Source organism: Antechinus flavipes, chromosome 6, assembly GCF_016432865.1.
Source record: "Antechinus flavipes isolate AdamAnt ecotype Samford, QLD, Australia chromosome 6, AdamAnt_v2, whole genome shotgun sequence".
Lineage (NCBI taxonomy): Eukaryota > Metazoa > Chordata > Mammalia > Dasyuromorphia > Dasyuridae > Antechinus > Antechinus flavipes.
In genome coordinates, this window is record NC_067403.1 from 226,062,023 (window position 1) to 226,088,329 (window position 26,307).

At 34.6% G+C, this 26,307-nt stretch overlaps 1 protein-coding gene across 1 annotated transcript in view; it reads left to right on the forward strand.

The window, feature by feature from the left end:
* Positions 1-26,307, forward strand: part of ELP4 (elongator acetyltransferase complex subunit 4) — a 242,451-nt gene that overhangs the window by 98,472 nt on the left and 117,672 nt on the right. The window contains exons 8-9 of the mRNA XM_051964763.1: positions 2,376-2,484; positions 5,299-5,405. Of these exons, the coding sequence (XP_051820723.1) occupies positions 2,376-2,484; positions 5,299-5,405 (216 nt within the window). The remainder of the gene's footprint in view (positions 1-2,375; positions 2,485-5,298; positions 5,406-26,307) is intronic.

The window sequence follows — 26,307 nt, forward strand, 5'->3', positions numbered from 1 at the left end:
TGGGGACCCATAGATTAGAGAGCACTCCATGCTGCCAAAACCTTGAGCAGTTACAATTCACGTTTTTCTTCTCCAGAAAAGCTACTAGATTTCCTTCTTGACTGTTTCCAAATATTATTCCAGCAGATGCTGGAGTTAAAAAAAAAAAAATAACAAACAGCCAACTATTCTAGAAGTAATTATGAATGAAAACTAAGATGTAACGGAGAGAGAAAGAAACACGCTTTTTAGCTAAATAGAGAGGAGGTGAATGGTCTGAATCCTCCTAAAGAGATGGAGGAAATGATCTTAGGTTTTAAAATATGCAGAGATTTTCTAATAGTCACCAATAGAGATATCCTCTTTTAGAGTCGTTGAAGAACATAATGACTTATGTGACTTAAAAATGTCAGATAGAGTCCAACTAAACTGTGATTTTCATCCCTATAATTTCCAATATTCAGAATCTGAACTAGGTTTATTTTATTTCTAGATAGATATTTTAGATAGATTTTTAGATTAGATTTTGATTAAGAAATTTGTTGGACATTAACAATTGTTCACCTGCAATCCATGACAGTGGAACTCATCCTACTTGAGCTTATACCAAAAAATGAGGACTGAAAAAGTGATGAGCGCCTGCTGATTGTCATTCCTTATCTCCCACTTGTTCTCACCCTCCATTATTGACCCCACCCCACCCCAACATTGTTCAATACTAAGCACAATGAATCATTTTCAAGTTGACTCACTGTGAACTGTCTCCCAGCTGTTGGAATGTCTGGCAGACATTTTTGTTTGGGTGAAGAATAACTGGCTGGAACCCAACCTGGATGAGTTTGATATAGTGGTCTTTGGCTAAAGAAATGTTGAAAAGGATGTGTATTTAGTGTATGAAGACACTGTTATTCTGGAATAGGATTATCTCCCATGGGAAATGAATGGAAATAAGTAATCAATCTGGATTCTTTTCTCACCATTCCATGGAAAACTGCCACTAAATCTAAAGAAAACAAATACATGTCTTCAAATCTAAGTTGTTCTAATATTTTTGCTTGTTCCTCAGGTTTATGGGTTTTTAAATTAGTTTAGTTAGACCTTTAAAAAAGAAAAATGTGTCTTCTTACTTATAGAAAATCTTATAAACTACATGTAATGTAAGTAGACGAGTAATTTCAAAAGAATGCTTTGGTCATATTTAGTCCTTGCTCATATATGGAAACACACTATAGAATTTGTTAATTAAGTTTATATTCCTTTATTCAATGATCATTTTAAAACAATTAACTAGTCACTCAGTTAGCATTTATTAAGTATCTGTTATGTACCAAGCACTGTGGAAAGTGCTAAGGTACAAAAAATGACCAAGATACAAAGAAAGGGAGAAGACATTTTGAACCACTATATGAAATGGAAACTTGGTAAAGCCTTAAAATCAGAGTAAATAAATAAAAATATCCTCAACTTAGATCATACTTTTCAGAGTAAATAAGACATGTAAAGCAGCTTCATGTATAACATCATTTCTAATCTAATTCCTATTAAAAACTAAAAGTTGTCCACAGTCTTTATGTTATTTAGTTAAGTAAGTTGTCAAGGCTTCTCAAGACTGATGTTTACATTCAGGTAGACAGAAAATTCTGAATATTTTTAGAACCATTGCTGCTGCACAAATGGACAGATGTAGTCTGGGAATTTATCTTCCAATTATTTATGACACAATTCAGTATTGTAGTAATGGGATTTATTAGTAGTATTGATGATAATGCAGTATTTTGGTATAACTGCTATTGCCTCAGGAGGAACACACCATAGACTATTTGTTGTCAACAACCTTTGTTGGTTGCCTGCTCGCCTTCTTTGCTTTGCCTTTGTCGTTGATCCAGTGTTTATCTGGAGATAAAGCAGGAGACTGGATAGCCCAACAAGACCCTATGCCCTCTTAGCTGGATCCTTCGAGCTTTCTTCTTTTCCATAGTGAGATCTCAGCTGCTGGAGGCCTATGTGCCCATCCCAGCTGACGGGCAGCAGGGAGACCTCTGCCTGATCCTGAAGAGTATTCCCCGCTTCTCCTTTGATTCCCGTTATTTGCCAAGCCCCCAACAGGCAGTGGGTGAAGCTGTCTAGGGAGCAAGATGCTCTTAGGAGGAGCGCAGCCTTGACCTAACGACAGCAGAAAACCAGCTCCTGTTCATTGCTAAGACCACTCCTGGCCCTTCCGAATGGTATTGCATGCATCGCTTCCCTTAGTGACAGCTCTGTGGAAGCATTCCACTTTGTTTCTCCATTTTTTCCCTCTATTTTACTCCAGCCTATTGATAATAAATAAAATTATATTGCATGAATGTTGCTTACATATGTAAAATACAATATTAGTCTTTTTCCATGTTTTGCAGAATAAAGCAATTACTGCACGTATTAGAAATTTGTCGGATACAGTAGTTGGTCTTGAGTCATTTCTTGGTGGTGAGAAAGAAGCCAATTCTCTATATAAGGATTTCCATGGTGAGTACCACTTTTTAGTACTTGGCAGCATCTAGTCCAGTTGTAATATTTGTGTTCCAGACATTAACACATACATTACAGATTTGATTTCATTTCAAGTATGTTTCTTAACTGGTAGCTCCTTTTTAATTAGTCCTGAGGTAGGTTATTTTTTCAACAAAGTGCATTAAGGCTGCAATAGAAGCATGGCGATTCCTTGCATGTTGTCAGGCCCTGTTACTAAGGCATGGCTCAGTCAAATGTACGTCTTAACAGGCAGACCCTGGGGACTTCACATGTAGAGGAGATTTGGCAATAATTTGAACAGGGAGCTAAAATTGCAGTGAAATCAATAGTTTTCATCTGCCAGGTTTTAAACCGTAATAACATGTATTCTTAAGTGAATAAATGTGTACATGTTTATACTATTTAAAATTTGCTATGTACAAAATTTGCTTATTCCAGTAATTTTTCTTATCACTTGAAAAAATATTTATCACAAAAATTACCATTTATCACAAACCATCTTTTTTGTGAAATAAATCCAAAATAACTTTGATCCATTCAGGCAATAACAAATTAGTTTCTCAGTTTTAACTGATTTTTGAGTCATTTGGTAATCAAATTTTCAAAAACTTAAAAAAAATAAAAATAAAAACATTTTTGTAGTAAAACTGCCAAAAACCTGGAGGATATATATGACTCCAATCTAAAATGGATATAGAAAAGTATGAATAGCAAACAGTTTTTTAGCTAATCCATAATGGTGCTCTGAGTGTGCATAAATTACTGATGTGATGATTGTGGCAGTCAGCTCTGTAGTCCCATGGAAACCTCCCGCTCGGCATCTCACTGCAGCTCCTGGAAGCCTGAGAGACGATGGCCTTGCTTCCCACCCACTCTGGCATCTGCCCGAAATTTGATAAAGACAATAAGAAGGACACTAACTGATTCCAGCCATCCTTTCTAAAGTTAGCATCCACACTCTCTTCTCATTTCGTCCTGGCCTTCCAGTAGCCACTTAAAGAAATGAGTTTGGAACAAAACCTGCTCCCGAGATTATTTACCTCCTGATCACCTACTTGTGTCAGAGCTTCCTGGGTGACATGTCTGCATTGACACCCTGTGGATTTATCCTTAGAACAAATCATTCATGTGAAGAGAGGAGGATTTTAAGATTATTTTCTGGAAGATTTTTTTTTTTAAATGCAAAGGATTTTTTTCATGTTCTTTGAAAACATTTGGATCAGATGTTGTTAAGGTTTTTGCTGTGTTGTCTGGGTTTTTTTTTTTTTTTTTGGTCCATCCATTATAATGTAACTATTATAAGTCTTTAAGAATTAAATGAGAAGGATGCCATTTTAGAATTTAAGAAGTCTGCCAAACTCTTTCGATTAAAATTGTGTTCAAAGTCAATGTGGTCTGCTTTTGCTGCATGTTGAGGGCTGAGGATTAAGCTGGGCTCTGTTCCTCAGAGTTTTTAGCCAAAGTTATTCCTTTTACTACAAGAAACTCAAATATCCTAGCTGGCCAAACAGCTCTGTAGGGAGAGGGCCAGAGGTCAGAATAAATAACGGTCAAATCAAAGAATGATGACCAGATAATTTTATTCCAATGAATTTGAATGGTGAAATAAGTCTGAGATGGTACCAACTGGACTTTTTAGTTTCAGAACTAAAGGCTGTCTGCCCAGATCTTCTCTCTCTCAGCTAGGGAATAGATAATTTTTTTTTTCCCAGATAAAAAATTTCCTTCCTCCCTTCTCCCTCCCAAAAAAGTCTTTTAGTTTGATTGAGAATATTTTTCCATAAATGCGTGTAGTAGAGTGTAAAGTTAGTGAAGCATACTATACTGCACAATCCCTCCTAAGCCCCCGAACAGACTGAAATGTCTAAACATTTTTTAAAATATATATATATGTGTGTGTATATATATATATAAAATAGCAAGTGTTCTGTCATCAGATTTCTTGTCTAATATGCTCCAGTTTAGAATTTGCTTCTCCCTTGCTTAAAGTTCAGATGCCTTGGAGTGAAAACTATTAAATAAGCTAAGCAAAGAAAAGTTAGTAAAGAACATTCCTAGTTTTCATCTGTGGAAAATGACCCTTGAAGGGCTGTTCAGAAACTACATCAGGCTGCACTAAAACCATCCAATGTCCTTGTCAGAAAAAATCAGCGTGAGTTTCTGTTGACAAGAGAGGGCAGAGCGTTCAGTGTGCCCAGTGCTGCTATAAAGCTTCTCGCAGCCCCAAAGAGGGCTGATGGGCCGCAGAGACGTGGGTCTCGGGATGGCATCGGGGTTCATACTCGGTCCTCAAGTGTGCTCTGAAATGTAATTTCCTTCCCCGGTTTGTTCAAGTCATTAATAAGGTGTACGATGAAATACTTTTCATTAGCGCTTCCCCAGTTATCAGTCACCCCCAAGCCTTGTTTTGCCGGCTGCTTACTGGTGCATTTAATAAAATAAAGATCACTCAGTGGTGCAGTGGGCAGCAGGCAAGGTGATAGCCGTGTTTGCTTACTGTAAATACAAGCGGAAATCACACACAAACCGGCTGTAGTTTTGACAAGTATTAAGATCCCTCTTTACATCTGTACTTCTGTACCAAAGTGCAATTAGTTTTCCTCGCACAAGGATTTCTGTTTATCTTATTCTGCTTGATTACTTGAGTATAATCGCACCGTTTGCTTCATTGCTCCTGGTAGTAAGCTCCAGTTTAAAAAGGGGAGGATGCGTGTGTAAATATACAGAATTCTGCTGTCAGACTCTCTAATTTATGCATCTGATGACAGCGTTTTCTCAATTTTTTTCTTTTAATTTCCTTTCTGCAAGGTTTGATTCACATACACCAGATCCCCCGGCTCAATAGCCTGATTGGCGATGTGTCCGACACGAAGGACCTTGCTTTCAAACTCCAAAGGAAGGTCTTCACCATTGAGGTAAGAGACAGAAGCCCCTCCGCTTGTGTGGATTCTGAAAGGAAGTAAGATCTCTGATCTTTATGCGGAATTGGAGGGAATACTTTGCATATTTCTCTCTTTTGTTTGGGGGGATGATTTCTGAACCCTTTGCGTAGAATTTTTCTCTTTATTTTTGCTCTGTAAAAAAAAAATTATTATTTTATATACAAACAAACAAAATGAATTTTTGGTTTTTAATGTGTTAGAGAGAGAGAGAGAGAGAGAGAGAGCTATAAACTGTACTAACAAATATAACCTGCTTATTTCCAAAGATATCAAGGGATGTTTTAATTAGACATGAATCATTCACCCTTGCTTGTGGGTGGGAAAGTAGTTCCTTGCTGTTGCCCCCAGAGTGAGGGTTGTGTTTGTGAGATACACCTCCCTGGACTGCAGGGCTCAGGAAGGAGTCAAGATCAGCATTTGGAAAGCGGTTTTCTACCCTGTTCCCAAAGTCACCTTTAGCTCTTGTATGTCCTTTTAAATGCGGCGTCATTTATACTAACATCCTTAAATACATGTAGAAATCTAAACTTTTTTTTCACTGTGTTTTTTATGTAAGCAGTACTGGCAGAAGGCAGTAATGTAAAAGATTTATTTCAAGTGAATCTGGCAAAGAGCACAGGAATACAGGGTTATTAAGCTATATTTACCAATGAAATAAAGCCTGGAGAGGCTAGCTAGCTAGCTAGCCGGCATGGTGAGTGTGATGTGACAGTTATCACTATACTGGGTGCTATTTTTTTCCCCTTTTTTTTAACAAAGACATAAAACAGCCAAGCAGCCCTGACAAACCATTTTGTTTAATCTCTTTTCAGATGAAAAGCTTTTAAGCAGGCCACTTGTCTTAACTGCTTGAAACCATAAAAAGGGAGAATTGCCACCAATAAATTAGCATATTTTTTACTTCATCACCAAATGATGGTCAATGTGGCTTGGCACCGCTTTGGTGTTTGGGACTTCACCCTTAAGTGACCACTTTGGCCCTTCTTTGACCCTCTGGCCTCTTTAGCTGGCCACTTGATAAGGTAACTTAATGGTTCTCTCTCTTTTTCTCTTTCCCTTCACATTTGCAAGTAGCACTAACCTATAAATCATTGTAAGGGCCCTATCAAGTGACAAATTAAGGTGCCCTCCTCCTAATTAATGGTCATCAATGTCCTTAATTATCTAATCCTATTGAGAGCAGTTAATAGTTAATCAGGCAGCCAATTCTTTAAGCAGGTCATCTCTGCATGAGTGCTAGAAGTTTCTCATCTGAGGATATTCTCTTCAAAAGCCACTTAAAGCCAAATGAAGGAGACCAGAGAAATAGTGATTCCTTTACTAATTTGTTTCACTTCTCGAGAGACTTTTGAAATAGAACCCAATGCTATAATCGTCCAGGCGTTGTTTCACTTCTGATACTCTTAAGATTTGTACCAAAATCTTTAAGCAACAATTTTGGGTGGTTAAGATAATAACTTTTTTTCCAGCAGTAAAAAGCAGGCCTTTTAACTTTCTTTTAAGTAAAATTTATGTTTAATAAGAGAGATTGATTTTTTTTTGCTTAGCATGATCTCAAATTCACAAGATGATTTTTCCAGCAGCCAGATCTAAGGTTGCCTCTTCTTGTCACTATAAAAACTTAGCCAAGAGGCCCCCTTTCAAAGTATTTTAGTGACCCAGGGACAGAACAATGTGTATTGGTAGTATTGAAACTCTTTGAAAGAAAGAAAAAAACAACAACTAGTATTCTGGAAACAGATTAAACATTTAGATGATGTCAATCGACCTATTTCAGGTAAGTCTTCATTTGAGTAAGTTCAGGTCTTGGAGGGAATAAATTTTTTTCAAGGAGAGCTGAAGATGAATCCAGGTCCTTATTCTATCTACCATGGATTTTGCGAGGGTGAAGAAGTGATGTTTTGAAAATAGGCAAACAAATAAAGAGTTTTTTTTAATTGCAGAGGCAGAAATTACATGGGATCCTTCAAAATAGCATATATAGCTTATTTCCATCTAACAGTCAAATCGGGATCTTTTTGTAGTTTGTAATCATACAAAGTTATACATGAGGTACATCCTAAGAATTTGTTTTCTGTATTACCATTTTCAACATGATCATGAAACAAAAATTTTCTCATAATTGGTAACAAAATAGAACAGTTTCAATAATCATGTGATATATCTAAGATTAGATTGTATTCTAAACATCCTGGCAAAGTTGTTTAGTATAAAGCGTATGTCTCAAAGCATGACACCAAAATCTTTGTTGAACTCATATTTTTTAAAACTGAGACAGATTGGTTATGGTTGGGAAGTACATTTCTCAGATTATTTTATTGAAAAAAAAATCATTCAACAAGTACATTTTTTTTTTAAATATGGACCAAATAAAAATCCCCTTTAATTTTTAAGCTGCAACCTCTGAAATCTTAAGTTTGAGCCTGGTGCTCTTTCTAATGGAATAGTGGATTCAAGGAAGATCAAGATCTTTCTTGTCTTCAGAGAGAAGGTTCTTGGGCTACGATGTAACTTCATTCCCCAGTGTACCTTAGGGGGCAGAGTTGGGGGCAGGGTGAAATGAGACAGGAAATCCTCAAGCCTCGAATTTTATTGAACATCTTTCTCCCTTTTTTTTTTTTTGATCCCTACCTCAGCCTTTTCCTGATAATTCTTAAATATGTAAAGAATATGAAAAAAAATGTTATAGTCATTTTTGTATGACTTTTGTAGGAAAGGGATTTTTATCCACCTTTTCCTTTCATTAGAATGTAAGCTTCTGGAGGACAGAGCTTCCCGTCCTATATACTCCAACACACAAACAGATGCCTAATTAGTGTTCACTGAAGACACATTTTGGCAGCAGCCACTTGAAGAACTGGCATTTCTTAAGCACTAACTTTGTGCCTGTGTATTGTGTGTTGGGAGTATCTAGGAGCAAGAAAAACCTGGCTTCAAGTGGTTTCCTGAATAATTTAAAGCTGGTGGAGGAGTACTTCCTTTTCTTATTTTGAATTAGGAAGATTTGGCCTGGTATTCTTTTGAGCTTTGGTGGAAGAATTTATTAGAATGTAATACACTCTATTCTCTTGAATCATGTCAACCAACACTCTTTAGAGTGGTGATAATTTATGTTTCTGATGAATAATACTAAGGAGTTGTGAATACTTAAATGAACAGATGAACTACAAAAATATCATAAGCCATATATAAATCAAGGACATAGAACTTTGACAGTACTACCAAATCATGTTAGATCTATATGCTTAGCTAGTAAACTTAAAACTTACACTCCTGAGTAAAGAGTTTTATTTAGGTGTCCCTAAATCTGGGTTTCCTTATCATTTTCTACTTAAACTATGACTGCAAACCTGTTGTAACTGAGAAAAAAGCTTTGGGAACTTTAAAGTACTATAAAAATATGAAACGATATTGTTGTTCCTAAAAGAAAATGAAATGTAATTTTTAAAAGACATATTAGCCAATTTTAGACCGTTTCTGGATCTTCATTCACAAATGTCATTCAACCAGTTATTATTCCTGATTGCTATGGTTATCATTTTCAAGATCCCAGCTTAACACATTCTAGTGTTCCCTTCTACATCATGACTTTCCCCATTGTTGTTTTGATATATATCATGGATCAGTATAAGAAATTAAATGGGAACTTTGGGGGAGTTTTGTAGAAGCCACAGATGACATGCAAAGGCTAGCAGACAACACAGAAAAAAAAAGTTCAGAAAATCAGAAATGCATAAAATATATGTATAGTATTTTATAATATCAACATATTTTATCCTTTAATATCATAATAATTTATATTTCTTCTCTGGTGTGAAGCAGATGCCAGAAAATTTTATTCATATTTTCCAGAGAAACTATGCCCTTAACCCCCAAAACATGAAAGGGATAACTATAAATTGTACATCTCCACTAAAGTATTACTTCAAAGCCTCATGGAGTTCCAATTCCATTAGATTCCACCAGGACAAAAACCTTTGAGTTCCATAGAAAACAGATTTGTGTTGTCATCCATCCTACAAGATTTTCTTAAGTATTTACTAGGTGCTGAGCATTGTACTAAGTACCAGGGACACCAAAAAAAGCAAAAAGTTCCTTCTCTCCTGTTGCCCACAGGGAACGCCAGACTGGCCAAAGGCAGAGACGTCTGCCATTATTCTGAGACTGTGACTTGAGATTGGGCATAGAACAGTAAATGACATTCTACGTGTATGTATGTGTACCTAAGACATTGCCATGTGCTTTTAAATCAAAAGTGAGAATAATAATGGTTACATAAGATATAAGGGTCTCCCAGCCTAACTGAAGCATCCGGGGAGCTCCAACAATACCCGAATAAAGCCTTGTCTCAGCTCCGGAGGTTATTTAACCGCAAACTGACACCACTCAGAAGCCTCCCTGATGCACATCTGCCATGAGGCAGAGACGCCACAGAGACCTCACATCATTAGGGGGCGCCGTGGACAGAAGCCTGGCCAGGAGCTAGGAAGACCCGAGTTCAGATGTGGCCCCAGAGACTCAATAGCTGAGCCTTCCTGACCAAATCCCTTCACCTTTGCTTGCCTTAATCCCCTGCAGTAGCCTTGCCAAGAAAGCTCCACGGACAGGGTGGGCATGTGATTGGTCCACAGTCGTGAAGAGCTGAAGTTTTTGTGCTGTTCCTCCCCAATAGAAATGAAAAGAAAGGCTTTCCTTGTTCTCTCCAGCCCTCCCTGCCCCAGCCCTGGCCCTGCCACCTTGTTCTGTGCCTTCCTTCTGGGATCAACTTCCATTTATGTTGCTTTTCTCTGTGTGGACATGGTGACTTACATGCTTTCTCCATTAGATTATGGCCTCTGTGAGGGCAGGGAACATATTATGGCTTAGCATGGTTCTTGGAATAAATGCTTGTTCAGATTGATATTAATGTAAGTAGTAGAATAAATCATCTTTGTAATAATAATGCACTATAACCTGGTCATTCAGTAATTTTAACTGATGAAATTCCCACCTTTCGATGTACTCCAGCAAGATTAGAACATTTCATTGTGTTTCAAGTTTCCTTGGTGTGATCCACAAAGCAGCTTTTCTAATTCTTTAGCATTTTTTAATCTTAGGAAAAAAAAAAGATAGAGAATAGCTGGCTTGTGGGTGTGTTTACAAAAGAGTCGGTATAGGGAGAGGAAGAGCAGTTTGATAGGCCACAGATATGTCACTGCCCAAAGAGGTTGAGAAATAATGTGATAACTTATCATTTTTCAGATAATAAATTTTATGTGTGGTAGTAGAATCAAGGGTTAATGCACTTTTGAGATGTTTAAATTAGAGAGCATTTAATAGGCACTTCTGTTATATACCAGGCACTCTGCTTAGGGTCTATTTGGTATTTTAACTGTTAATCTAAGTCATTTTAGTTGTCAGAGTTAAGTAAAACAAAACTTGTGTGCTCTTTTTGTCAGAAGTGAACCAAACTCAAAGTTATTGAGTAGTGAACATAATCTTGTGCTTTTCTCTATTTTTACATTTTAATGAGTCGTTTATTCTGTTGCCACTTGTAATTTTCATTCTCAGTAGATTCGATTAATGTATAAAAAGTGTACTCTTTGGTGATATGGGTACAGTAGTGGTGCCTACTCTTCCCAGAATTCCCAGCGCTAAGGTTAATAATAGAGTGTGTATATTTCACACATCCTAATAGACCTATCAAAAGTGCATACCACCTTAGGGGGACACAATTTTGAAGTTGACCTGTCTAATCCTATTTCTTTCTACTTTGGAATCTTAATTAGAAGAGATAAAAACCATCATTTGACTAAATTATTGTCTTGAATCTGTAGCAAAAGATATAATCCGCAATCGGGCCAATTAGTGTACCCTGTAGTTAGCTATGCTGAGGCAGGCAACTTGATTAGATCTGACACCATCCTAGTTCCCACTGATGTTTTGCCAGGTATGATGGTCAGACTTCAAAGGGCTTGAGGCATCAGCAGGGCAAGGTTTGGAGGCCAGCTTAGGTCCGGTTGTTAATCTCCCTGCTAAAACCACAGCAGCTCTCCACCAAAACAAGCTTACACGACACAATCATGCGGTATTAAAGTTTGGGTTGAGTCATGCCAATTTGCCTTTGATTTTCTGACGATTGACTGGAAGATGGCGATGTGACTAGACACATCCTCCAAGTGGACTGATTAGGGAAGGTCCCCAAATAGTTGAAATATTCTTACTTCTTATTTAAATGTTATGACAGTCTGTTTCTCCTAATGAAACACCCAAATAGGTTATGCTATAGGTTCTTTAGAAAGAATGATAATGAAGGCTTTCTTTTTTCACTGGAGTCTCGATTCCCAATTTTTCAGCTTTCTACTTCCCTGTAAGAATCGATTTGTCATTATTATAATAATTCCATAAAGGGACTATGAAAGGAAATTGTCTCTAAAAGGTAAGCTTTTAAAATCTCTTACCTCATTGAGGGGAAACCAATTTTTTCCTATGTCATTTATGTCCACTTACAATTTTTTAGATAAAGGAAATTTCCTCATAATTATTTTCCACTTAAATGTTGAGTAAAGTGCTGTTCCGCTGATATGATTACATAAGTGTTCCTTTCTTTGCATTCTGATTTGTTGAATTATTGCACTAATAGTGACATGTTTCCATTCTGAGAAGAGCCTGGGGCAGCTTTAGTATTATTCCAAGTGATTGAAGCTGCCATCTTGCTGACTTTCCCTTCGGCAGCTTAAGGCCTGTTTACTTTTGTGCTCATTTCACGTGCTTCCTCAGAGTTTTTCTTCCAGGACATCATTACCTAGTTTGACAAGATAGTTAAAATAAATTTATATTTGGTTAACTATATCTTATATCCTCATGTTAATAATCACATAAAATTGTTTAACTTACAACAAGGAGAATCACAGAAATCCAAAACTGAGCAAGATGGATTATAATATTCAGTTGTTTTGTTGTGTGTTGGTGGTACATTGTAGAATCAGCAGTTTTGGATTCAAGTCTTGATTTGGACACTTGGGTTGTGTGATCAGAAGCAAGTTACCTAATTTCTCTGAACCTTAGTTTCTTCATCTGCAAAATAGAGATAATAAATCTAGATAAATATTATCTGTAGTACTTAAATCATGGGGTTATTATAAGGATCGAATTTTTTAAAGTATGTAGAGTACTTTGGAAATCTTAACATGCTATAAAAATGTCCATTATAATTATTTTATGTGAGTGATTTTCAAACAAATTGGGATATTTTTCCAAATTTAATTCCTAATGCCCTATTATTATTATTATTATACATATAATATTATATATTATAATATATTATATAATATGCCCTATTAAAAAATACAATATTTTGCAATTTTTTCAAATTAATTCAGAATACTGTTCCATAGAAATGTTAGCTACATTACATCATTTTGTGAGAATTACATAGTATCTCAATTAGATATTAAAGCCCTCAAAATATTTGAGTACTGACAATTTCACAAATCTATTTTGTTTAGTCAGCTAGTAAAACAAAGCAAAAAAAAAAAAAACACTATTTTTATGGTGAGGAACTTAATAGAAGGCAGAAGAATCTTTGATGCTGTACATAATGAATTTCTCCAAAAAAGTGCCTATAGCTCAATAAAGTACCATGGCACCCTCCCTCTTCCTTTTGAGACCAGGATGCGAGAAAAATGCAAAATAGAAAAGAATTCAGCTCAGGTCCTTTCTTCGTTGTCTGAATGTAGCTGGGAAATACAGAGCTGTCTTCCCTGTGATCCCAGCAGACGGTGGTGGTGGAAGTGAGTCAAAGATAGTCCTTGTAAACACCCTCACCCTTTAACGGCTGGAGCATCTCCAACACAGCCCACCCAACCAGATCTCCGGTATCTGTCTCTTTGGTTGAGCTTTCCATTTAGATCACTGATGGAGAACATCAGAAATCTGGAACTACCATTTATTAACTCCGTCCTTGGGTTAGCTATTTAACTTTGCTGACCCTTGATTTCCTCACCTGTGAAATAAGGACATTGGATCCCTGAAGTCCTTTCTAGTTCTAACACTATGATCCTGTGAAAAGCATAAAAATAGATGAGGATGCCTTGCATAGGACAAATTGGAGAATATTAAATATACCTTGGCTCTCTACAGAGGGACTCTGCCATTTTGAGGCACCCATAGTGTGAGGAACATTAATATGCATGTGAATAAGAATAAGAATATGAAATGGTACCTGTTGATGTGGCTTAGTCAAACTCATAGCGTCCAAAGTTAATGAAATTGCTGATCCTTGCTTTCAGTTACATTGGAAAATGTTGCATACCCAAAAACCAGAAGTTTTGTATTTCTAAACTCCAGTTTGTAGTATTCCAGGCCTGTTCAAAAGACTCTCTTGGAGGAATTAGATGACAAATTATGGAAAGATTTAGAATTATAGCATTAAAGTTAAAAGTACCTCCAAAGTTCCTCTAACACTCTCTACTAATCAAATATATTGTAGAAGAAATTTTTATCCAGTCAGTTGGTGTTTATCCTTTATTCAGCAAGGAGCATTGGATGAGAAATCAAAGGACTTAGGTTTACAAAATCCCAGAGCTCTACTTTCCATGACTGTCAAATCATAGGCAAATTATAAAATCTTCTATGGCCTTGCCTTCCTATCAGTAGAATGAAAGTGGTCTAATTTATTTCCAAAGACCATTTGAGCTTTAACTCTATGATCCTTTGATCAAATTAAGAAGACCATAAATTATACTCCTTTTGATCACGTGGAAACTTCACTCCCTTGTAAACAGAAATCAGCCAACTAAAGGAAGAAGATGGGAGTTCAAAAGTATCAATTCTTATTCAGGACATGAAATCCTGCTTCTCTTGATCAGTCAGCAGCCTTGATGTATTTAACAAATGTTTTTAACAATGGTATTTATAAATATAGCTATTACATTTAGAATGGAATTCATTTCTTCCCTTCAGGAAATCTAAGAATTGATTGCATTATTGTCATTCTGCTTATCTTTTTTTGAACATGTTTTTAACCTGGTAAGTTTATATCAGTGGATTTGGCTTGTGTACAGTCATTTCTTATATACGATAATGAATTATACATTTTTCAGAGCATCTTGATATTTTTTATTTTAGCCTTATAATAAATATATGAAGTGAATTCAACTTTTCAAATAAAAGGCGAAATTTCCATGGATTTTATTTTCTGTCTTCCCAATTTTGTTGTCTTTTGTTAATTGCAAATTTTAGATGATATCTGAAACTCATCCATTTTTAAAATCATGACATTTTCCTCTTTTAAATAATTAGTTTCACTTTTATAGACCAAATTGGATAATATTTTAAGATTAAATTATTTAAACCATGTCTTTCTGCGATGGCCTAACATCTTCTTTCTTGATACAGTATCAGTGAAAATTTTTGTTCTGGTATATAAAGGAATTTGATTATTCCTTAAAAGATGGAAAAATAAATTTAAATTACTGGCTTTTAAAATGTAGGTTATCAAAAAGACATTTAGAATACAATATTTGATTGGAAAGCAGTGTGTTCTAAATACAGTCTGATATTTTCCATACTTTTCAGTGTTAATATAGGGATATAGCTACATATTTCTTAGCATGTCATTTTACTCAAGGACTAATAATAGATTAAATTCTGAATTACATTTCATTTTGAAGCCTCTTGGACACTGTCTAATATCCACATTAGGAAAAGTTGATATTATGTTGTATGAAAGAAACCAAGATGCAAAAAACTCAACTTTAACAGCTAAATTCTCAATTTATTCATTTATTTTTACATATATTTATAATCTTATCCCTCTCACTGCCTCTTTCTCTCTTCCATCCCCACCATTAAATAAAAAACAATGAAAAAACAAAATCCTCAAATGTGCAACAAAACAAATTTCCATATTGGTCGTGCCCTGAAATTTCTCTGTATTTAAGTTCATCACTTCTCAGACTGGAGATGAGTGGCGTGTTTCATCTTTAGTCTTCTGGGCCCGTGGTTTGTCATTCTATTGATCAGAGTTCTAAATTGTTTCAAACTTGATTTTCTCTATGTTGTTGCCATCATATAAATTGTTCTCCTATTTCTGCTCACTTCACTCTTCATCAATTCATAGAGTTCTTTCCAGTTTTCCCTGTAACTTTCCATTTTATCATTTCTCAGCATTTTATTGTATTCATATACCATGATTTGCTTAACCATTCCCCAGTAGGAAACTCCTTAGTTTCCAGTTTGAGGCTGCTACAACAAACAAATATTTTTGCACATAGAGATTCTTTTTCCTCTTTGATCTCTTTGAGGTATAGTCCTAATAGTGGTTTAGCTGGGTCAAAAAGTACACACAGTTTAGTCACATTTTGGGCACAGTTTCAAATTGCTTTCTAGAGTGACTGAACGTAGCCACTAAACTACTTGCTCTAATGGAAAATTTGGGGGTAAATATGAAATTCTTTGCAAAATTGCTTTGATCATAACTCTTTGCTTCAAGCTACATTTGATGTAGTAGCCAGTTCAGGTTCTTTTTTATCTAGTATGGTGTAATTCACTGAATTGTTTTGTCAGGGGCTGTCAGGCTAGCCTACCATTGTTAAATAAAATCAAACTAAATCATTTTGGCATGAGCCTTCCAGAAATCAGGCACAAACTATGAAGGGGGAGAGGTGAAATTGAGTATTTTATTTCGGTGTCATCAAAGACTGCCTGGCAAAAGTTTGTTATGTTCTTTTTGAAATTTTTGAAGAAACAGATTGAAAATTTACTTTAAATTTTGAGTTATTTTTAAAAAAAAATTTTGCTCAGATAAAATAATGTTTGTAGTGCTATTATATGATACTTTATTTTGTGTGCAGCAAACTTTTAACACCCATTTGAAACTAGAAATATTTTTGCAATACAACCATTCCAAGCTTAAAGGAAAAAGTACACTTCCTTAACATAAACAGTGTTAGATATTATCCTCCACTGTCAACAAGAATGAAATTAATTAGATTTATTTATCATACATTTTCATTATTTTTACCATATATTACATTGCGAAATGTTACATTATTGATTCAGAAAATGTTTAAAGTCCCATTTATATTCAGAAAACTTCAGTGAACAACTTGCCAGGTTTCTAAATATTCATGACTTTATGTAAATGAAATGGACTAAAGATTTACCTCTCTGGATTGTAGTATTTAGAAGATATTACTGTAGTTTGCATTTCATTAAATACCTCACCACTTTCCATCTATATATTTTACTAATGTCACTTTTAATTTTGTCATTTGTTTGTGATCCTGAGAAATATTTTAAATTTCTATACAGTAGCTATGGCATAGCTTTGAAAAAGCATGTAACAAAGCCACCCTGGTGCAATTAAAGGTCACTTGTCCATATTGTAATGGACTACTCATTTACAAGATCTGTGTTAAGGGTCAGTGTTACAGCATGAAATGGATTGCCCTTGTGGAGGCAGTAAATAAATAGGTCATCTTAGCTTGTGTTCAGAAGGCAGAGAACAAGGTTAGCACAGCACTAGTTTATTAATATTTTAACAAACAAATTGTCCAAATGTGGAGAAGAGCCACATTGACTTGGTATTACATACTTAATCTAGATTACTAAAGAGATTCCTTTAATATATAGATCACTAAAGAGAACCCTTGTATTCAAAGAAACCTTATTTTTTATCCACATGAAATCATGAGCAAAGTCTAATCTCTTTAACCTGTGTGTGTCTATATGGATATGCATGTATGCATATATATCCATAAATATATATATAACTTAGTCAACAATAAAGAAAAGCAAAATTCAAAAATTTTTAAAGGACAAGAAATACAGAACACTCCAAATTTCCTTTAATGTTAACACCATTATGTCTTCTAAATGGTTCATGATAATCATATGCTTCATTTTTGTATTCCAAAGTTTAAAGTTATTTTTAACATAAAGATGAAAAGCACAGGTTTTGACAAAAACTAATTACTTTTCATGAATCTCATAAGAGATTTTATAGATCACCTATTTTTCCCTCTTCAATCCACAATTAAATGTCATGATGATGGTGTCTTGTATAAAGTGATCAACATATTTTGTATTGAACATTTGTTCAAGTATCTGGCTTTTAGTAAATAAATTTCAGAACAAGTATACCACTAGTGCCAAGATAAATTGCTTTTTTCAACCCTCTCAGTGCCAAAATAGTTAATTTTGACAATAGCAGTCACTGATTTTTAAATCTTATTTAAATTCTATTTCATATTAAATATTTCATAATAATATTTTCATAAATTTTGCCTTTATCCCATTTGTGATTTTTACTCAGAATTCATTCTCTAAATCACTCTCTAAAATGAAAGATGAAATTTTGAAACACACAGACAAACTGATTATATTGCTGAATATTTAAAAAGTGACTGAGTCACTTGCATTTTAAAAGCTTAAAATTACTTCCAGTGGGTTCAATAAAAGATTTCAGTAGTAGTTTTTATATTAATTAAATAAATGAATCATCTTTAAACTTTACTCTTTAAATTCCTTGTACTTAATTGGCCTGCCCCTGAGAATGATGCCCCAGGATCGTGTTCTAGGTGTAGTTCTTAATTCAACTCTCCTCAAAGTGTTTCCTCAAGAAATGCCCAGCTGTGGAAGTCCTGGCCATCACTCCAAGGATATATTCCCTTTCCTTGTTGCTTGAAAAGAACTCTGAACTGACACATTGCCAAAATGGTGGTCTTAGGAATCCAATCCTCAATCTAAAGGTGCTGAACCCCTTCCATATATTGAATTATCCTTCAGTATCCCGGAATAGTTAGTAAAACTTCATATAGGTTTAATGCCATGGAGTGCCATAATCCCAGAGAGTCTCGGGCTCCCTAAGCTCTCATATATGTTTTTGAATATTTTTGGACACTGTCTAAACCAAGTTAAATGGGATCCTAACTTCTGAATTCTTACTATATAAAACGTCAGCTCTCCTAGTGTACTTCCAAAGATTTAATTAGTTTCCACAGATAAAGTACTTTCTAGCAGCTCAGTGGCAGTTGACTGAGTGACTCTAATATAACTTGAGTAAAAAAAAAAAAAATCATTTTTTATCTCCACACAATACAAAGAGATATTTTTGAGGTACTAAAAGTTTCAGCATCATCCCATTTTGTTACATTGTGGAAGTGATTGAAATAGTTAATAACATAAAGTGTAAATTATATGATCTGTGTTAGAAATAATGATTTAAAAGATACTACCAGATAACCAGCAGGCTATGAAGGACAACCTATTTTGGGCCCATGGTGGATCTGTCAGATGAAGTAATAATAAGACTATAAGAAGCCCCCAAGCAGACCAAAACCAACCCAAATGATCAGACCCACAGACCCCCTGACCCAATATTTATCTGTTGATATATGTTCCTGCAGCCTAAGTTTTATCCTAGGGCACTGGGGGGAAGGTGCCCAGCTCTTCTCAAGAAGCTTCTTCCCTATACTAGGTTATTTGTTCAAAGTTAAACTTGAAGATGATGAAGTGATGGTTGCTTAGTATATTGAGTATAGTATTGGACATGGTCTTGGAACCAGGACCATGGGCCCCTAGCATAACTTTTTAATGTCTGGGTCCTTATTTCACCATTGTTTTTAGATTAAAACAATCATTTATATCACACTAAAATGTTTGTAGTGGTTTATTTATACATGATCCATTGATCCCCAAAATAACCCTGTGAGGTAGCCACTGTAATGTTTGAAACTCAGAAAGATCAAGTGATCTGTCCCAATTCCTAGTTAACCAGTGTGAAGGACAGAATTCCAGTCTTCCCGACTACCCTTCTAGATAGCCATTGCCATGGGGGCAGGGACAGGGTCTTTTTCTTCCTGGTATCGCCAACACCTAAAAAGGGGTATTATACACAGTAGCAAGTTAATAAGTGTTTGCCAAATTAAATCAAATTCTACTTTGAGGTAGTAGGGTGGGAAACACAAAAGAGAGAAATGACATCCAATTTTCTCCAGTGTTAGGAGCCACAGTGGCACAAAATGCCCGCATATAGCCTTGGGTATTATTTCATTTATATTTGCTATGTCTTGAGCCTATTTGTAGATGTTGTTAAAATATTTAGAAAGATTTATGAATTTCATTACTAATTTTACTCATTTAAATGTGACTTTCAGTTTAAGATATGACTGCTGCCTGGAATTTGGTGCTAATAATGACAGTTAAAAAGCAGTCAAGTTGCTTCTCCATGGCAGTTCAGTTTTTACACATATGTTATTGTGAACTACTAGATCGCTTCTTTTAGACCCTTGGGGTACCTTGAGTTTGTTCATCCTCATAACATTCTTGAATATACAAAGCTGGCAGGTCCTTAAGGCTCCATATTGTCCTTTGATTTCAATTCAGTGAGTCCTCCTAAAAAAGCATTTTGTCAAAATAGCAGTTTAAAGTAGATGGGGATATTTACATGCATAATTTATAATTCCATCAAGAAAGAAACTCCGAAGTGAAATTTTAGAATTTTGATAAACTTCAGAACTCCCATGGCCATAGGCTGTTTCCATTTTGTCCATTTTATCAGCCAAGCCAAAAATAACATTCCTGTAACTTACTGTTAACTATGCTTTTAATTCTATTTAAAAATTGATAGGAGAAAAGATTATGAATATTGAATGTTTACAGATATCATATGAAACTGGTGCTTAAGAGGACCATATATTTAAAGTAAACTTCAATTTTGCTTTAATAGAAGGAGTAAATAACTTTGGTTGTAAGTTCAGTATATTTCAATTTTGTTTCTCAGGGTCAATGTATGAATTCTACTCCCATTCCAAAGAAAATCTAGTTGTTATTTATTGCGTCTATAATTTCTCCAGTTTGATATCAATTCTAGCTTTGGATTCACCTTCCTAGCTCTCTCTGACTCCCACATTACTTGAGTTTTGGTAAAGCAGGCAGAACAGGCACTAGCATGAGGGTCTAAAGGACTGATTTCATTTCCAGGCTCTGCCATTTATTCATTTTGGGACTTGGGGACCTCACTTCTGCTTTTTAGGGCTTTTCTTTTCCTCAACTTTAAAATGAGAGGTTTGGACTACTCATATACAAAGGTTTTTAAGTTGTGTTCTTTTTGTGGTATCAGTTTTATCAATATCCTTTTCATTTACAGCCTCAACTAGAGAAAGGTCAATTAGATTCTGCTAAAATCCTTTAGGAAAAAATACTTTTCAAGATGTTATACAACAATGACTAGAAAGCCTGTGATGAAAATATACTTTCAATATGTTTCTATTTCAGTACGCAAAATTTAATACTTTTGTTGAACTGAAAGCAAGGTTCAAAGACAGCAATATGAGAAATCAGGTCTCCTTAAAGTACTTTTACCTGTGTTTAGTGTAGGGTTGGAAGTTTTGAATTGTATTTCTACTTCAGATTACTTGCCTATTTAGATTACTTAAATTATAAATCTAAGAAAGGCTAAAAGTGACAAAAAATAGAATAACAAGTCAGTGTTAAGTGTCATTCCCTCTACTATTCTTTTGGTTTTACTCTCAAGAACAGAAAGAACAGAGATTCTTCATTTCTTATTTCCATTTTTGATTATATAAATCAAGCTGGTAGACTCTGTTCCCAGCTGCGTCTATCTCCAAGAAACCAGCTCCAACTTTGTAAGTTCATTGTGGGGCTGTGGGTTGGGGGGTGGGGGAAGACCTGAGAGAATCTCCCAGACAAAGAACTGAGATCCTATTCAAGCTTAAAATGTAACTTATGTTATGAAAATAAGTGACATGATGAGATTCACATTGAGCCAGAAAAGGAAGTGGGACACAAATCTTGAGACATTCTAAATTAGGAAATGGAAATGATTTGACTATCTTTTTACTCAAAGTAACTTTAATGAATGTTTCTAAATGATATTCTTCTTTGATTGTTAGCTGTGCACTCACACATGGCATTTTGAAGATTTTATTAGAAAGAAAATATTTACGTTATTTTGCTAATTTGCTTATAGTTCATAAATAACCAAAATGAAAATTATTTTAAGTCACATGGAAAAGGAACTAACTTCATGTTCTAAGCCTAATAAAAATGTTGTAAAAATACTCGTAAGCTTGAAAATCACACTAGCTATTCTTGTTTCAAATTCTGTTTAATATATTGTTCTGTATGATTTTATAATAAACAGATTATTCCTTGAACAGGAATTAAGAATAAAGCTGCCAGGAAGGGGTTTTGTTGTCAAAGTAGTTCCCGCCTCGTGTTTTGTAAGAGATTTCATGGTCCCATTGTAAAGAGTGGATGATTTAAAACGTGTTCGGAAGATAAGCTTTCCCATTGTCATTCATGAGGATGGATAATACTGAGTGACAAGTGCATTAGGAGTGACACACAGAGAGAACTGTGAGATTTGTCAGAGCACATCACTTCAGGCACAGGAACTTGAGGATGTCCCTTTTGGACCATTTTTGGCTTTCTGAGTTTAGGGGACTAGACCTTGCCCGTGATTACTCATAAAGGTGGGTGTTTATTACTAGGGGGCAGTAGAATATATAAGAAGGTATTCATAGTAAGATGCCTTATATTATTATCCTAAACTCTAGCCTATGATTTTTATCACATCCTGAATTTGACTTAAAAGAATTTAATTTCTGTATTAACTCATCTTCTCTTTAAAAATATGATTAAGTAAAATTCAACAAAATAAAAAATGTTCAAAATTTCACAAAGGAAAGTGTAAGGTTTTTTGAAATTTTAGAATAAGGGAAGCTTCTTTCTCATTTACTCAAATTAAAGACTGAAAATTATGACATTACTGTACATAGTTTACAATGGCTTTTTAAAAATTTCATTACTGTCGAGATGCCATTTAAATATTAATCAATGAATAATTAATAATGTATGACTTTCTTGATATTTAAAGTATTTGCAAATCCTTGCATACCTATCCATTTCAATTTTGAACATACAATTGGTTACTTTTTGCTTTGATTCATTTTTCTTGGCTGCCAACCAAATTTTGTCTCTGTATACCTTTGTGACACTAATAATGACTGAATTTCTGTTCCTTTGCGTGCAAGATTTCCCAAGAGGCAGTTTGGGGCTAGAATAAACTATCTATCATGATTGAGAACAACTAACCTGCTTTAACCAAACTACCTGATTGAGATTATTTTTGACAGTTCACTTCTCCCCAGTATGCCTGAGGTGAGCATAGTTATAGCCCATCCCTGGAAGGATATAACATCTATTCCATATGCTAGGGGAGGGACCTTTTATTTGTGTCAAAAGAGTTGCAATTCATAGGAGGAATGGAGCTAAAGGAGAAGGAAGTAAGCATCAGTGCTTTCTAGAGTATTTTTCATATTTTTTACACCACAATCCCCTTATAAGATTTTCAGCTGTTTTAGTTGCTAGAAATATGTTTGTACTGTAGTATAGTACATTATACCTACAATATTAGGATTCTGTAGTCACTTGATCCATGTGAAAAAAAAAATCTTTAATTTATAAACATTATCAAACAATAAGTAAGATGCTTATTGAGCTTTCCTAGTTTCCCCTGCATCTTAATCACGAGAGACATTTTTTAAAACATATAGCAAGAAAGGACTGCCTCTGGCAAACAAATTCTTTTAAAATCAATATTCATATTTTCCTTATTTGGAGAAACTGATATAAGTTTAAGCAGTCTGAAAAATCAGATTTTGATGATAGAAAATAGCCTAAGAAATGTTTAATTGTACTTGACTGGTTCTTATTAACATTCACATTTGCCTTATCAAAGTTAGAGTATGCTCTTATACTGTCACTGAAGGATAACATGCTGTCTTTATTTTGTTGATGCTTTAAAAAAAATTAATATTATTTATCCTGAAAGGGAAAGACTTGTGTCACTTGCTCAGGTTTACAAAAGCCACTTAGAACCTGCTAAATGAAAGTGTTTTGTTAAAAGAAAAACTTTCTTGATTGCAAAAGTTGTTCAGCAAATGTGTGGCTTTACAAAAACTGCTATTAGTTGTATAAGATGTACCACTCTCCTTCAAGAAGGCATTAAGATCAATGAGAGTCCAGTCAGTAGGTTATATACATTAATCAGAGCAAAATCTTCCCCAATCTCTTCCCAAAAAAATTGCTTCTAAAACATAGACTTCTTGACTTTTTTGTATGTCACGGGCAGCTATCTGGTAAAGTCACTGGACCTCTTCTCAGGAAAAAAAAAATTATTTTAATTCATACTTGAAAGAAATACTACCTTTTTGTCAGAGATTCATAAAAATAAAAATGCAGTATTATTATTTTTTCACTTAAATTCACAGATCCCCTGGTATCTATTCATAGACCCCTTTAAGAGGGTTTAATAAGATTAAGAATATCTTCTCTAAAATATCCATTTTATTGATAGTTTATTTGAAATGTATGTTCTTCTTTAGTGGTAGGTTCTACTTTCTTTAATCTTTATCAAGGAGTACAGTAAACAAAATTGATCAATCTCCTTTGGGAGATTTTAACCCATTTTTTTTTAAAAAATAGAGCTAAGTGGCACAGTGGGCAGAGTATAGGACCTAGACTCAGGAAGATCTGAATTCAAAACCAGCCTGAGACATTTACTAGCTTTGGGATCCTAGGCAAGTCACTTAACCCTGTTTGCCTCAGTTTCCTTCTCTGCAAAATGACCTGGACAAGGAAGTGCCAAACCAGTATCTTTGCCAAGAAAATCCTAAATGGGGTCTCAAAGAGTCAGATATAATTGAATAGCATTTTGAAAATATAAGCACAAGCTGTTTGTATATTGGAGGAATCGTTTCTAGTTAGTTCTTTAATAGCTATTATGACTGGATATAAAGTCAAATTTTAATTAATAATCTTGATCTGTCATTCCTTTGCATGCTGGTTTCTATTTAACAACATTTGCTAGTGAAGCAATACAATATATTGCAACATCAGCACATAAATATGTGTGTGTATATATATATATATATATATATATATGTTATATATATGCAAACTATAGAAAAGTTGAATTTGTCAAGCTATTTTAATACATTCTTTTTCAAAAAAAACAAACTGACATAGATTTTGAATATGATTCCCAATAGGTCTAATTATGTGCCAAGTTAAGAACTTCAGTAATAAAATCTGTAATGATTACATTACAGCTATTCATCCTAGGTAATTGCAAGACTAAAATCACTAAATATGATTGTTTTTTCATAGGACACATTAAATTATTATATTTCCAAAAGCCAAACTAAATTCCTTCTACCATACCTCTGTGGATATCTATTTAATAATCAAATGAAATCATTCTATTATGTTGTTTTATAATAAATGATCAGAATGAAAATTTGACAGCTAATAAAATTTTGGGGCCAAAATGTTTTATTATTATTATTATTATTATTTCATTTGAAGGGTCTTCTCTCCATTATACAAATCCTGAAACCATAAGTATTCTGAAACATAATACATAACTGTGTTAATGTAGAATCCACTGGATTATGAACTACTTTGGCTAAAATATAGCTCTCAGGTCTAGCAAGTGCTGTGGATTGTAATAGTTGTTCAGAGTATGTTTGAATGAATGAATACCTCATATGGATAGTGTTAGATTTAAAGTCAAGAGATCTTAGTTTTCAAGCCTGCCTCATGTTCTCTTGTGTTCTCATGGGCAAATAATTTAACATGTTAGAATAAGTCTAAAATGAGGATCATAATAATTCCACTTTCTACCTCATGGGGTTGTTGTGAAGAAAAGACTTCACAGATAGTGAGATGCTTTATAAATGGGAATTTTTACTCTGTAAGGTATTAGGCTTGCAAAGTGCCTTTCCCATAAATGACTTAAATTCGGTTAGTAATGAACTCTACTTTTAAAAGAAAAAAGATGGCTCTTTCTTCACATGTCCTCTTAGAATCTCTTTCACTATTCTTATTCATGTTATACCATGAAACTCTAGAAAAAAAAAAGCCAGATAGGAGGGTAGAAAGATGATGCCTTTGTTTAGGAAACACATTTACCTTGGGATCTCTCTTAAGACTATTATATATAAAAATTGATTTGTTATTGCTACTTTTCAGAGTGTTCTTTGAAGGATGATAGACATGAAACAAAATGGCAAGCCTAAATTCTTCCTAGAATTCTTCAGTGCCTCAGGCAAGAGCTATTCTACCTAAAACAATGTGTACATCCTTTTTTCCAAAAAATCTGAGTTACTTTGTCCTGGGTTTCTATTATCTTTATTTTTTGAAGGGAAAAAATGACCTTACAAAGAGGAAAAGAAAAAAAAAATGGTGATAATTCTGTAAGATCTTGCCTCTTGTCCTAGGATGAAAGAATTTGATCTCTTTCAACACAGTTTATTTAATGTATCAGTTGAGACACAGAGACTAGTAATGCATGGATAATTTAATTAAGAGTAAGTCATAATAAAGAGGTTTCTTCAGATAGGAAGATGGTTAATTTCCCATGGAAAGACCATTGTCCATGTTAGAAGAAATAAGGGAAACAAAGCAGTCATGACCAACTCTTATATATTTTTCCTTTTTCTTCCAAGAAAAATTATCTTTGGGCTGGAAAGGATAATACCAGAAAACAAAGAGGTCAGTGTATCTAGGTCAGTGGTTCTCAAACTTTTGTTTTCAATATCTTTGTCCTATTAAAAATTATTGAGGATCTCTCCAAACTGTTTTTGTTTATCTGGGTTATATTTATAGACATTTACCATATTGGAAATAAAAACTATTTTTGAATTTGTAGACCCTTTAAAAGAGTTTCAAAGATCCCCAGGATTCTCTAGACCATACTTTGAGAACTATTGATCTAGGTCCTCTGTGAATCCGTTCAGATTGTCAGTTCTAAAAGATTTACATCCCAGAATACTGAACAAATTGATAAATACAATTGCTTAGC